This window comes from Lactuca virosa, chromosome 4 (assembly GCF_052849685.1).
Source record: "Lactuca virosa cultivar CGN04683 chromosome 4, Lactuca_virosa_CGN04683_v6, whole genome shotgun sequence".
Lineage (NCBI taxonomy): Eukaryota > Viridiplantae > Streptophyta > Magnoliopsida > Asterales > Asteraceae > Lactuca > Lactuca virosa.
The window spans coordinates 205,422,526-205,437,586 of NC_136429.1; the positions used below are offsets into that span (position 1 = coordinate 205,422,526).

The window sequence follows — 15,061 nt, forward strand, 5'->3', positions numbered from 1 at the left end:
CCATCTGGACCATTTAGATATTTTTATGATTTTAATTAACGCATCAACTAGATGGTCACATGTGTGTTTGTTGTCTAGTCATAATATCGCTTTTGTAAGATTACTTACACAAATAATCCGCCTAAGGGCACATTTTCCCGATTACTTAATTAAGAAAATTCGACTTGACAATGTTGTAGAATTTACATCACAAGCTTTTAATGACTATTGCTTGTCGATTGGGATAACTATTGAACATCCTGTTGCATATGTTCATACACAAAATGGTTTAGCTGAGTCGTTAATAAAACACCTTCAATTAATTGCAAGACCATTACTAATGCATTCTAAACTTCCTACATCGACATGAGGACATTCAACTTTACATGCAACATCACTTATACGCATCATGCTAACTAGTTATCATAAGTTCTCCCCTATTCAACTGGTTTGCAATCAGGAACCAAATATTTCCCATCTAAGGACATTTGGATGTGCAATTTATGTACTCATTTCTTCACCTCACCGCACAAAAATGGGTCCTCAAAGAAGCATGAGAATTTACGTTGGATATGAATCTCCATCTATATTAAATTATTTAGAACCATTAACTGGAGATTTATTAACAACTAGATTTGATGATTGTCATTTTGATGAATCGTTTTTTCCAACATTAGAGGGAGAAATAAATTATCACTCTCATTTTTAGATCTTCATTCAAGTCAATGTGAACTTAAAAAAGATAATTCATTTACAAAATGTAGCATATCAGTTGCAAGATGCATTTATTGGCCCTAAGTGAGTAACAAAGTCTCATATACCAGCTGTAAATGCTCCAATTAGAATTGATATCCCTGAAGGAAAAAAATACAACTGCAAATGAATCTTAGGAATGCCTGAAGCCTGGAAGATCAGCCGGTTCCAAATATAAAAATCCTCACAAATGAAACGGAGCAAATATAATTTATGGCCCAAAAGAGAAAACAAAATCTCTTGAAAAGATTAATGAAGCTCTAGAAGAGCCCAATGACATAACAAAAGAAACTAAGGTACCTGAAATTATGAAAATGAAGAGATCTCAATAAATTATGTCATAACATGAATAAGATAGAACCGAAATAAGACAGACGTCGACGATAATTTTTCATATCATGTTCCACGCGAGATTATAAAGAAAATGAGGATATTAAACCTAAATCTATTGAGAAATGTAGGAATAGAAAATATTGGCCAAAATGGAAAATGAGATAAGAAAAGAGCTTAATTCTCTTACTCAACGAAAAGTTTTTGGAGCTGTAGTCCGTACACCAAATGGGGTAAAACCAATGGGACAAAAATGAGTATTTATGCTTATAAGAAACGATAAAAATGAAGTTGTGAGATATAAATCAAGACTCGTTGCACAAGGTTTTACCCAAAGGCCCAAAATTAATTATGAAGAAATGTATGCTCCTTTGGTTGATGCAATTACATTCTGTTATCTAATAAGTCTAGCAACACATGAAAAACTGGAGATGCATCGGATGGATGTAGTTACCGCCTATTTATATGGTTCACATGACAATGATATTTGTATGAAAATCCCAGAAGGGTTTAAGGTGCTAGAAGCACAAACTCCTAATTCTCGAGAAGTATATTCGGTAAAATTAAATAAATATTTGTATGGATTGAAACAATCTGTCCGTATGTGGTTCAATTCTTTAAGTACATTTCTGTTGAAGAAGGGCTATAAAAATGATCAATTAAGCCCATGTGTATTCATAAAAAGATCCATATCAGAATTTGTGACAATTTTTTTTACGTAGATGATTTGAACATAATTGGAACTCCTAGAGAATTGGAAAATGCCACTTCTTGTTTAAAAGAAAATTTTGAAATGAAAGATCTTAGTAAAACGAAATTTTGTTTGGGTCTTCAAATTGAGCACACCACAAATGGAGTTTTTGTACATCAATCCAGTTATCTAGAAAAGGTACTTAAAATGTTTTATATGGATAACTCACATCCATTGAGTAACCTGATGGTAGTAAGGCACTTAGATGCTAAAAGGACCAATTTCGGCCTTGTGAAAAACTACTTGGTCCTGAAGTACCATATCTTAGTGCTATTGCTCCACTAATGTATCTTGCTAATAATATGAAACCTGATATATCTTTTGCTGTAAAGTTATTAGCACGATATAGTTCTTGCCCAACAAAAATACATTGGAATGGAGTCAAACATATTCTTCGATATCTTCGAGGTACAATGGATATGGGCTTATACTATTCAAATTTATCAAATGAGGAGTTAATTGGTTATGCAGATGCTAGATATTTGTCTGATCCACACAAAGCTCGATCTGAAACAGGTTATTTATCTACTTGTGGAGGTACCGCAATTTCTTGGTGTTCTGTTAAACAAACTTTAGTTGTTGCTTTTTCTAACCATGCAGAGATTATAGCAATTCATGAGGTAAGCCGTGAATGTATTTGGTTAAGAAATTTAACTCATCACATTCATGAGAATTGTGGTCTAACTTATAACAAGGACGTTCCAACCATACTATATGAAGATAATGCGGCTTGTATAGCCCAATTCAAGGAAAAGTTTATCAAAGGTGACAGAACCAAGCATATATCACTAAAGTTTTTTTCACTCATGATCTTCAAAAAGAGCGTAACATCAACATCCAGAAAATTCAATCAAGTAACAACTTGGCCGATTTGTTTAGTAAAGCGCTTCCTACATCCAAATTTAAAAAGATGGTACGAAACATTGCCATGCGTCGCTTTAAGGAAATCACTTGATGTGATTATTAGGGGGAGTTGGAAACATATTGTACTCTTTTCCTTAACTATGTTTTCCGACTGGGTTTTCTTAGCAAGGTATTTAACGAGGCAATTGTTCCCAATATCTATTATTAATCATGTATTCTTTTTCCTGAATAAATGGTTTTTCCATTGGGGTTTACCTATTAAGGTTTTAACGAGGCATGATACAATCGTCATTCAAAGGGAGTGTTATGAATTATTATTTAGTGAATGACTATTGGATTCCCCATATTCCCCCATCACTCTCCATAATTAGTGAGCATCATAACAAATATTATTATGAGTTTTATGAATGTAGTTATGCACCACTATAATGAACATTCATAACATATATACCCTTTCATCTTCTTTTTCTAGTATAAATAATGAGTCATATGCATTAGAAAGTTGATGTTCATCACAAGTATTGGAATAAAAGTTCTCTTCATTCTCATGTCTTTCTTTACTCTATAATTTATCTTGTTATTTGATCATATTTTATAAAATTTCATATTTAAGACCGGGTCAAGATAAATATTTTCAAGTGCTTGTTGCAAATGAGAACAAATTCTAGGTTTTATATTAGTGAAATCGAAAATGGACCATTCTGGACTTTATGCTCATTCAGCGTAAGGGGAATTGAGTAATCTAACCATTATAAATGAGTTTTTTTTAAGTAATAATAAACATCATTTTTTATTTTTTGAAAAATAGTCATTTTCTCCTGAATGCCCTCATTCCACAGTACATGTTCATTTTCTAATTTTTTTTTCTTTATTTCTTTATTTCCTTATTTTTAATAATTTTCAAAGAATTTTTTTGTTTTGTTTTTTGCGATTTCTAATGATAAATGTTGTAATGTTTTATGTCACCGTTTTTCAATATAATGTCTAATTTTATCCACTAATATTGTATATAGTTCATATAACTATGTTTTTTTAAATTTTTGTTAAATTAAGCAAAAAAATGATTTTTTTTCTTGAAATTCTAGATTTGTTCTTCGGACTTCGGACTTGTTCTTAAAGTTCTGCAGTTATTTATTTATTTATTTTTTCAAAATACCAAATTTTAGTCTGGAATTCGGAATGTTGGTAAGGAATCCAGAATGTCGTTAGCGTATCGGTCAAAAAAAGTTTTTTTTCTTGGTCCAAAATATCCATTTCGGACAAAATGGTAAATTTTGTTAAATTTTTTTTGATTATTATCCTCAAATATACATTAAAAATGAATAAATTTCTTAATTTCCAATTAGGTAAATGCAAAAGGTTGGGACATTTACTTTAATTGAGGTTCTCAATAATTATGTTTAATTCTCAATAATTATGTGGTTGTTTATGTGAATATCACATAAAAAACCTTTTGAAAGTTAAAGATCAATTCCTTCATCCTTAAGAATAGTTATTATTCTTTTGAGTTGTGCATTTTAAATTTGGCCGGTTATTTCCATTCCTTCTAAACAAGTACGGACCTAATGTTTAGCACGGTTTAGCCTGAGTTATACCTTAAATCTTACCGATAAATATAAATTTAATATATAGGTGCAACCTCAAGTCCAAAAGGCTTAGAAAATTAAATTAAACAAAGTTAACCCATTAGTCTAACTCTAATATACTGGTAATTGATGTACCAACTCAATTTTTACATCTCATTCCAATTCATAACAAAAAAAAAAAAAAAGACAAATTTAAGACTTCGGCATCGCCCATGTAGGGGCGGACGCAGGATCTCATACTAGGGGTGTGACGGGAAAGTCCGGGGTTGCACGATAGTAGTAAATTTTTTTTTGAACATTTTCGGAAAATTTTACAATGTGTTCGGAAAAGCCAGGGGTTGCACAGGCCACCATGTGTCCTATATTAAATCCGCCACTGCGCCCATGCCCCCTCGATTTCACAATTTCACTATATCGACTCTTGATTTCACCCTTAGTAGGCTCACACGACGACTTCAAATCTCGATTTCATGGCCACAAGAATAAAACAAGTAAGGCTTTAGCATTTTAGGTTTTTTTGTTGAAAACTTGAAATTAGCCAATTATGTTTTTTTCATTAGGTTTAGTTGTTTAAATTAGTTATTCTTGAAATAGGTTTAAGAGAGAGAGATAATGTTTGCTTTTGATGTAAAAAGTTGAATTTAGAATATTTTTATATACAAATTTGTTGAAATCTTTAGAGGGTTCTATTTTTTTCAAAAAAGAAAATTAAATATTGGTAGTGATGAAAGTGGTGATTTATCGATTTTCCACAAGAAATCACTCTAATGAAATTACTTAAACACCACAACCTACCTCTACATCAGCTACTCCAAGAAGTTTTGATTTGAATGATCTTGCTTCGAACCCATAACACCAAGATTACTAAGCAACATCACTTTGAACTTGTGATTTTTCATATAGTTTTGGATGGCATGTTCAACAACTTAGAGATCGGTTTAGAGAAGTAAGCACTATATTGCTACGACACATAGCAATTTTGAGTATTTTGATTCATTTTATAGGTTTGATAGATAAAAGCTGATTAACTTAAGTGAGATGCACCAAAATGATTTTAATGATTTGGAACGGATACATCTTATTGGTTAACTTGATATCGATTATTACTCTTTAATACATAATGACAAATGTGGTAACTTAAAGGAATTGTAAACCTTTCTGGTTTGATGGTGGAAACAGGAAAACATCGTTCTTTTCCTTTGCTCTATTAAGTTATTAAACCTTACTTTGGTCCTGTTCGTTACAACGACGGTTGGATGATGTTTTTGTATAATGAAACTCTTGAAAACTAACTTGGGTAATAAAATGAGTAACGATTTTGTGAATGACACTTTGATATGCAGTGTAGAAAAATAAAACTTATAGATGTTAAAATTGAAAATCCGCATGCTCCTTCGATGTTCGTTCCTTAGCAATATATGTGTTGTATACTTGTATGTATGATAAAACATACCCGACCAAACATGTTTGCTAGGTGACATTATTGTTTCATATGTGCATGGGCTTGACCCGGCCCGCCTTGTCTAGAGATAAAACTATGCAAAACTATTATTTTTATGCTTACAAACTTACAAGTTACAATGGACATCATTGGTTGTTTACTTTGTATTTAACCTATGCCTATATATTGATCATAACATGGGTTAGTTATTTTCTTTTTACGCTTCTATAGTATTTTTTTTTATGTGACTTTGAACCTTATCAAACCCCCAAAAAATGAAAAAATAGCAACTTCATATATAAAATGATCACAAACGACATTATTTTAAGAATGGGGATTTTTTTTTAAAAAAAAATTAGGTAGCAAAGGCAAATACGTAATTTTATTCTAGTATAATCCAAATTTATACAAATATTGTTTCCAAAATAAACACGTATAATCCAAATTCGTTTTCAAATATAAAAAACTAATTATTATGACATCAAATTGCCATAATCAAACAATCAATTTCAAAAGAAAGCCCTTAACTCTGACGTTAATAAATTAACCTGATCATTTTCATTCAATCAATAGTTTTTCCATTCGGAAAATATGTCTAAAGAGTTTACCATGCACTAATGAGAAATATAAATATCAATGTCTAGCCTTTGAATTCATAAGATAGCATATATGAACTTCAAGAAGGCTCCACAATATAACATAACAAAGTATTGAACCCATAGACATGATTCCAAGCACAAAAAATAGAAGGCTTCAAGTATATGTCCCCCTATCCTTTGCTCCTGATCAGATGGCAACTACTGGGCAAGAGCCCAATCACTCTTATACAAAGTGTTAAATAATATATGATTCAGCAGATATCCAGTAATGATGGTGTTCATGTTCATATCTCTAACACAATATCTGAATAAGAAAGTGGAATTATCAATATTTAATACACTTTTATTTTGGTAATACTTTGGAGGAAATTAAGCTACGAAAGAACTTCATTCAACTTACATTCGGAATCAGTTTTCACCCATTTAGAGCCATCATTTGCGTCCTCCTCCTGTTTTTCTATTGCTTTTCCTTTCCCCTTCCTGGGTGATTGTCTGTTTTCGATAAGTTTCCTTGTGGATGATGCTCGAGAAGAGTTCTGAGGATTGATCTTATTTTTAAGCATTGCCCTTAATAACTGCAGTTTAACGATATATTTACTTAAAATAAATTCATCAATACATATAAACTTATGTTTGGAAAAGGATGAGGAAAAATAATGAAGTTTACCCTCTCCATTCTTGATTCTGGAAGTCGATCTTGCAAGCTAGGCATTGGTGGCAAACCGCTGCTGCATACAAACATTTTCTTCAAGAAGAAAGAAATTGATTTTTGTTTTTTCCCGATTGCCTTCTTACTGTTTTCCATGCAAATATCTTTGCACCTACCAAGAATTACTCTAATTGTGCGATCAATATCTTCCTCTTTATCATCTTGATTAGTGATAACTGTGGTTGAAAGCCTACGATCAACCTCTAAGCTTGATGGACAATTAAGAAATCTATCCAATGGAAGATCAGCACTGATTTCTCCTTGTTTATTAGCAGCAGGTTTCTTGGACAAAAGCTTTGTTAACTCCTTCTGTAGTTTTCCGATTTCTTCAGGTGTGAAGTCAGATAGATCTGGAGAGGATGATGCTGTAACTTCTTTATTATCTTCGATTTCTTCATTTTCAGTTGGTATATCATTGTTTCCAAACGTTCCTATTGCCAGCAACCCATGAGGCCAATCATTGAATTCTTCTTTCTGAGAGTCTTGTTTCACGTGAACTATATGATATATGTTATTATAAATGATCAGTATAGAACAAAGCTCGTTTTCCTCTAACATTTTTGGAGAATTAAATAGAGAGAAATGAAAAGGTTACATACGAGTAGTAGAGGTGGCTGTATGCGAGTTTTTATGCTCTTGCCCACCATTGAATTTACTTTGCATCCAATTAAAGAACTGCAACCAAAAGATATCACCTTGTAAAACACCATTGATTGTAGATTATTTACAAAAACTGCAACAAGAACAGTACTTGCTCTTACCTTCATTTTGATACCAATATGAAGAGAGATTGGTGATGGTGAAAGCCAAAATGGGTCTCTAAAAAAAGTGTTGAGATGAGTGGAAGCAGATCCTAAAAGCCAATGAAAGATGGGGTTTTGAAATTAATAGTTAAAGGAAAGAATGATGAAAGAATTTCATTAAGTAGTTATAGTTGAGTAACTGTTGCTGTAGACCTCCCTGTAGGCTTAAGAAGCTGATTGGTACAAGTATCCAAATGCAGCAATTGGACAACTCGTATTCAGTCCTATTCCTTTGTGCATCAAATCATTAAGTTCTACGTTATATTGGAATTTCTTAATGTTTTAAAAGAAGATGGTTTGATGATAGCCCCCAGTATCCCATGCATAATGAAATAGACTTATTATAATAATGCCTTCATGTTTCCTTCTAATAATACATGCCCTACAATTTTTAGTGCAGAGGTTGACACTGCACACGTAACACCATTGGATCCATCTTGATACACTCTTCTTCTCTAAGGTAGACTACGTGGTGTTATGGGCTAGCTAATTACCTTCATTAAATAATTTATTTTCTCATAAACAATGGTCAAATTGAATTCAACTTCACACCTTTTTAATTATTTCTCTTTACATCCAAAACCAGAACCATTTTTTAGCTATTTTTTTTATTGATCACAAAGTAAATTGGGTCGCATATATTCATTATAGCAATTACGAACCACATGTTTGTGATAACATGTAAACAACGTTGTTTTCATATAATTTTAGTAGTTTCTTGAAGCTAGCTACCGACATGATTAAATTTTTTTTTCCTTATGAAGGGGATTGACTACTGTCTGTAGAAAATATAGATGTTGCATGTGACGTTCCTGTTGTGACCTTCCAGCACTTACTGTCTCTAACAGAACTAAAAGGAAACTCATTATGTGAAGGGTTGTCATTTTCAGTAGTGAAAAATAGCCTTGCGACAACCATCAAATTACAAAAGACATCAAAGATTCGGAAGATGTGAATGTCTACCACTGCGTGTTGGGATATACCCTTTACTTGAATCTTCCAATAATTACACTAGCTACAAGATATAAAGTACGGTTGCATTTATCTAATTACATATAGACAATGTATCTGCCAACACACGTGTAGGAATGGTATCATTTTTATTGCATGAGTTACAACTACTATAATGCAAAATCAGGGCTTCATAGTTAGACATTAAATTGTATTGATCGTAGATTACATATACATATAGGGTGAGGTTCAACAGAGAACCATAATATAGGGTGAGGTTCAATAGAGAACCATAATTAACCAAGGAACCAAGGAACCAATCTTTTTTTTTAACTTTTAGAACTTATTTTTTTATCAAAAAAAAAACTAAAAATACAGAAATTCATAACCTTTTATCATTTTTCCAATGACATAAAATTCGATTTTTTTTTACGTCAAATTCACAATGTGAATCTTTGAAAATTCACAACGTGAATCCGGATTCACACGGTGAATCCGAAAAATATTTTTCACATTCACAATGTTAATATATGAATTTAGATATTTTTAGATTTTTTTTTTCGATAAAGAATAAGCTCTAGAAATTGAAAAAAAGATTTGGTTCCTTGAAAAACCAATAATTATAGTTCTCTATTGAACTTTTCTCTATACATATATAACATAATTCATATGCAACGTTGAATACTCCTAGAAATGTGCCAACATACAATCCATCGGGAATCAACAACAGAAAAGTCATTTGCTTTAGAAAATAATTAACTTCAAATAATAAAGTTTTGGCATAAAACAGAATTTTTAGTAAAATGACCATATAATGGAAGAGTTGTCTCCAGTCTACCACTTTTACAACTACCACTTTTACAAAAATGACAGGCGCACAGCTTTCACATTTCATTAATATTTTCTAACATAAAGAAACACCACTTATGGTTTGCAATTAGAATCTTGTTTATATGCCTCTAGTTACCTATGCACAAACTAATCTCTAGTAGGAGACATTTTAAATCATGTATTTAAAATTACAAATCTTCATAAATGGTCTATGCGGTATTCTAAAATGTCAAGTTTGGTCCCTATTTTTTTTGTCTTCAAGGATGGTCCTAAAAGTTAAAAAACTTTTCATAGATAGTACTTACAGTTAACGCCGTCTATTTTTGTCTGTTAAGTCATAACACGTGCAAGACATGTGAGGGCCAAATTGTGTTTCATAAACCAAAGGACCATTCATTAAGTTTTAAATAAATAAAGAAAAGATCTTCATAATTGATCCATCTGGTTTCCAAAGTATAAACTTTAGTCCCTAGTTTTTTTGGTCTTATGAAACATCCTTGTGGTTTCAAGTTTTATTGTGGTTGGCCCCTCATCCATATAAAAAGATTTTTATACCCATTTTATTTTATTTTTACTATTTCCTTGATTAAAACTATTCAAAAAAGTCACGCCTACCTACGCACACCTTTCTCTCATCAATAACCAAACATCACACAAATGAAAACAAACTTTTCTATCCTCTTCTTCATCTCTCTCCCTCTCTCTCTCTCTCAAACACACACCCATCCATCGTCGGAGATTACAACCACCGTCGGATATCGTATCGACTAGGTCGGACCACGTTCGTCGCTGCAAATGTCCAACCCAAAGTTCGTTAGGGTCTTCTGGAGAGAAAGGAGCTGAGAGACGCCATGAGAATCATACAAAGCGCTACACAATCGGAGTTCAGACTTAAAAACTACTCATATGGGTAAAATGGACGTTCTAATCATCCCCTATTTCCAGTCGTTACGTACGCTTGTATATAATCATTCCTACTATTTCCAATCTAAGCTTAGGAAGGCTATGATAATATGTTGGAAAAAGATTTGGTGTTTCAAAAATATATGTCACACTACCTATACGGATCTGTCACACCCCCAGCCGGCGGCGGAAACGTCGGGCAGTGAGACGACATCATGTATCACAGTAATTAAGCATACATTGAACATACAACAGTACAAAAGTAAATAGATACTTTTATTCATTGAAAAGAGTAGACTACAATATCCCCTAGTCTAGGGTATAGGAAACTGAAAGGTACAAAACAAGCCTTAACAGTATGCAACAAAAGGAAATACTAAAATCCAAAAGACGACTGCAATCCCTGAGAATACATGCATTTTGAAGAAGTGTCAATTAAAAATTTGGTGAGTGCAAAAGTTTGTAATGATTGAACCATAACATACTTTCCTACTAAAGTATAACTATATTCAAGTTGATAAGTGTTTTTCGAGTGCGAAATGTATATCTGGATATATAGATAGTTTCCTTTCCTATATATATATATATATATATATATATATATATATATATATATATATATATATATATATATAGGTTCAAATGTTTTCAATAAGTATTGTGTGCCTCTAACAACCAATCAGAATTAAGCCAAAATAAATTCAATAATAAATCATAAAATGGTATAATAGTAATCTAGGCATAATTATTTATGGTACATTGACTTTTACCCTAATTTCTCCCATATTTATCTACGGTCGTTCTTTTTCCCTCACCCCACTTGTGTTTGTGTGTGCACGAGAGCATAATCTTCATCATCGACAAACGCTCCTGCATCCCTCGTCATCATCATCTCGTGTTGCGATTCTCCCTTGATTTCTCGTCAAAGAAGAGACCAAATTCAAGGTAATTTTACATAGTACTAGATTGCTCAGTTCTTTTTTGAATCTGTTTCTCTCCTCCTTAAATTCTTCTTTTTCTTAAGCTGTTTTTATTACACTAACAAAAATCCTCCTTCAAACCAACTCGACAACCGTTTTTTTTTGTTTTTAACGATTTTTGTTTGTTTGATGGATGGAACACACTTAATATGTATTCTATTCTCAAAAAAATCTTTAATATGCTAGAAATATTGTAGCGTTTTTATTTTATTTAAGGATTAGTGTTTATTTGAAATGCTTACCAGGTGTTCGGTTAAATGCCTTTTGAGATTTTACAATAGGATCATACATGGAATGACATAAAAATCACTATTTTTAATTTTTTGTTTTTCTAAGTGAAGAGATATGTACATGTATATTGGTTAGTAAACGATCAAGTTTTCTTAGTAGATTTTAATAGGTTTATGTAAGGCAAAATGGTGCATGTGGGTGTATGTGATCAAGATGGATTTTGGCTAGGAATGTGATTAACGAGATTAAAGATGTATTAATACCATTTAGAGTTGAATACCAGATTTTGAAAAGAACTATTCATTGTGAAAGTTAAAGAAGAGAAAATCATGTAAGTTATTCATGCCCCTGTAAAACCATTTTGAAATTTCTACCAGGTTTTTGCTATAACTAATTTAGTGAATTACTTGTTTTTTCCTTAATCTAGTTAACTTTTGTATGTATATGCTGCTTACACCTTGTTATGGAATAATCTTGTAGAAATTTATTACAGTAACTATGATACATTTTTTACCTTTCAAAACTTATTAATCGTAATGATACAACAACTTACTATCCTTTGCATTAAGTAAATTCATACTATTTTTCTGTTTCAGTTATGGTGAACAGTGACTTGAAGCTAACATTTCAGAAAATAAAAATAAAATGTTATAATATGTATATAATCTTGATTTTCATATTGTTTTTTTTTGTCTAAACGAAAAACAGGTGATTTATGATGAATGATAAGTTAAAACTTGTGTGTATTCTGTCAGAATTTATTTATATAAATGCATTTTGTCAAAATGTCGTTAAGAATGTTTTGTTAACAACAAATATATTTGTTTAACTGGTAATGCATTCTAGCATAATTACGAGGAAAGCATGTTATTAAAATAACGATAGTATATTCTAGCAGAATAACTAGTAAAGCATGTTATTAGCATAAATTACAATTGTTTAATGTCTACTACATTCTATCAGAATTTATAATTTTTATTCTTTTAGAATGCTCCGAATTTTTTAATATTTGAAAGTTGATTATGTTTTTTTTTTTTTTTTTTTTTTTTTGTCGAATTAGGTTTTGAAGAGACTGCCATGGATGTGGAGAATGAGGAAAAACATGGAGAACTAGAGTGTATTCTTGCAAAATGTATTATGCTAAAATGTATAAAGTGTTTCTTAACAATAATATTCTTTCGGAATGGATTAGTGTTTTTGTTATATTTTGATGTTTTTTTTTTCTTTTTTTAACCATTTTTAGTTTTAATCTTTAAGAATAAATGTAATCCTTAAACCATTATTAATCATAATTTTTTTAGAATAATAGTAATAATTGTTTATAGCCTTTTTCTTTACGCATGAATGTATAGTGATTCTTAAAGAATAAAATTTGTATTCTTTAGAAAATGTTATTCTTGATAATATGTTGTATAATTCTTTAAGCATGTTTAATATAAAAAGTATCTTGAATGAAACAATATTCTGCAAGAATAAAACCGCAAATATATTTACTTGTTTATTGTTGACTTTTTGTCATTCTGACAGAATAAAATCGGTTATTATTAAAAATAATATTAAAATTTAATTATAATTAATTTAAAATATTCAGATTTTAAAAAATAAGGGAATTAATGATCCCTTAAAATCCGAAAATTTCCTTTTTTAAAATAGGTTAATTGACCAAAATACCCTTTTGCTGAACTTTGTGTGATTATATGATACATGCTACTCTATTGTAATATAATAGACCCTAAGATCATGATTGTTGATTTTATTCATCCGGTGGTCCAAATCTGTGCATTCTGGAACACAATAGTTAGTAAAAACAAAATAACCTAAGCCTATATATATATATATATATATATATATATATATATATATATATATATATATATATATATATATAATGCATATTTATTATCCGGATTTTTTGAAACTGAGTTTACGATAAAAAGATATTCATTGTATGTATGTAGATATTTCAAGTTTCCGATACATATAAATATTCATATGCATATAGGTATTTCAAGTTTTTTATACATACAGATGTTCACTATGAGGTGCTATATCCGAGCTATTTCAGAATGACCTACCTCTCCCGACGCTTCATCACAACTCGTAAAAATAAAAGATAGTTATCACCTAGTGTCACTAGGGTGTTAGGGTTGTAGCTAGCAACCATATGTGCGGGTGTCAACCCATATAGATCTGTACATAATTCTTGTGCTCCTTAAGATTTAACGGTTAAAAGCCAAAGGTCTTTCTAAGTATAGGGATACTCAGTTCGAGGAAAAAGGCTCACACGAATTTAATACATATTAATAACCCTAATTTTAGTAACAAGTTTTCGGGTATTATTCCTTAAGTAATATGCAATAACTATAACTTTTTCCACAACAATACACAATATTATGATTATTCCTTAATTCGAAGTTCCATAACATTAATATTGTATTTGGTACTGATATAGAGTTATTATAATACCATTCTAGTATATCCATTGTTTAAATAGAGTTTTGACATAGTTTAAATACATTTCTACAAGTATAATAGAAATAATATAGTTTATTGCATGTATTCTCTCTCTCTCTCTCTCTCTCTCTCTCTCTCTCCCTACCCCCCGAAAACGATAAAAAAAATTAGATGGGGCCATTAATACTGTATTTGTTATTGATATAGAGCTATTATAATAATATTCTACTATATCCATTGTTTAAACAGAGTTTTGTCATAGTTTAAATACATTTCTATAAGTATAATAGAAATCTCCAGTTTATTGCATATATCCCTTCCTCCCACCCCCCGAAAAGGACAAAAGATTTAAAATGGGATTGTGACATTCACTTGGTTGAAGCGTATATGAGAAACCGAAGAAAATATGATTTTCCAGAAATTGGTAGTTTTTCACTCCGATGAATAGTAACCTTGATCGGCATGAATAGTGATCTTGACTGGTAGTGAGTAATGTTCGATCCAAATCTAGCTAGAAAACTGGCTGGAAAAGTCTCCGGCGATGGCAACGTACAACAACGCTAGGTTGTCGGCGGCGGCTGTAAGTTTTGTTGGCTTCGTCGGAGATGGTTGGTCAACAGGTGGTGGTCAGAAGGAGGCTCGCCATTAGCTGGATTGGAGAAAAGAGGGCAGAATTCATTCGTCGGACTCGCTCTCGATTTATCGGCGCGACGTTCTTTGGCGGCCAACGGTGGTTCCGGCCGGCGGAGATAGGTTGTCGAGAGAGGGAGAGATCCAGTGGGGAGAGAGAGAGAGAGAGAGACGGGATAGAAATTGGTGCATTTTTTTATGAAGGGAGACATCCCGTTTTATAGGTTTACAATATTCGCTCCAAGGGTCGAGAGTGAAAGCAATCC

At 31.7% G+C, this 15,061-nt stretch overlaps 1 protein-coding gene across 3 annotated transcripts; it reads right to left on the reverse strand.

Annotated features, from left to right (window-relative positions):
* Window positions 1-6,255: 6,255 nt before the first annotated feature.
* Window positions 6,256-8,126, reverse strand: LOC145168700 (protein NEGATIVE GRAVITROPIC RESPONSE OF ROOTS-like). 3 transcript variants are annotated; one of them, XM_079087435.1, is made up of 5 exons: window positions 7,774-8,126; window positions 7,612-7,687; window positions 6,971-7,509; window positions 6,704-6,878; window positions 6,256-6,607 (listed from the first exon to the last, which is right to left on the reverse strand). In XM_079087435.1, the coding sequence occupies exons 1-5, from the start codon at window positions 7,777-7,779 to the stop codon at window positions 6,588-6,590; spliced, it is 816 nt and encodes a 271-aa protein (XP_078943561.1). In that variant the 5' UTR covers window positions 7,780-8,126; the 3' UTR covers window positions 6,256-6,587. The 3 variants fall into 3 exon arrangements, with proteins under 3 accessions (XP_078943561.1, XP_078943560.1, XP_078943559.1); XM_079087434.1 differs by lacking the exon at window positions 6,256-6,607 and having other exon boundaries at window positions 6,640-6,878; window positions 7,774-7,865; window positions 7,956-8,126; XM_079087433.1 differs by lacking the exon at window positions 6,256-6,607 and having other exon boundaries at window positions 6,640-6,878.
* Window positions 8,127-15,061: the final 6,935 nt, after the last annotated feature.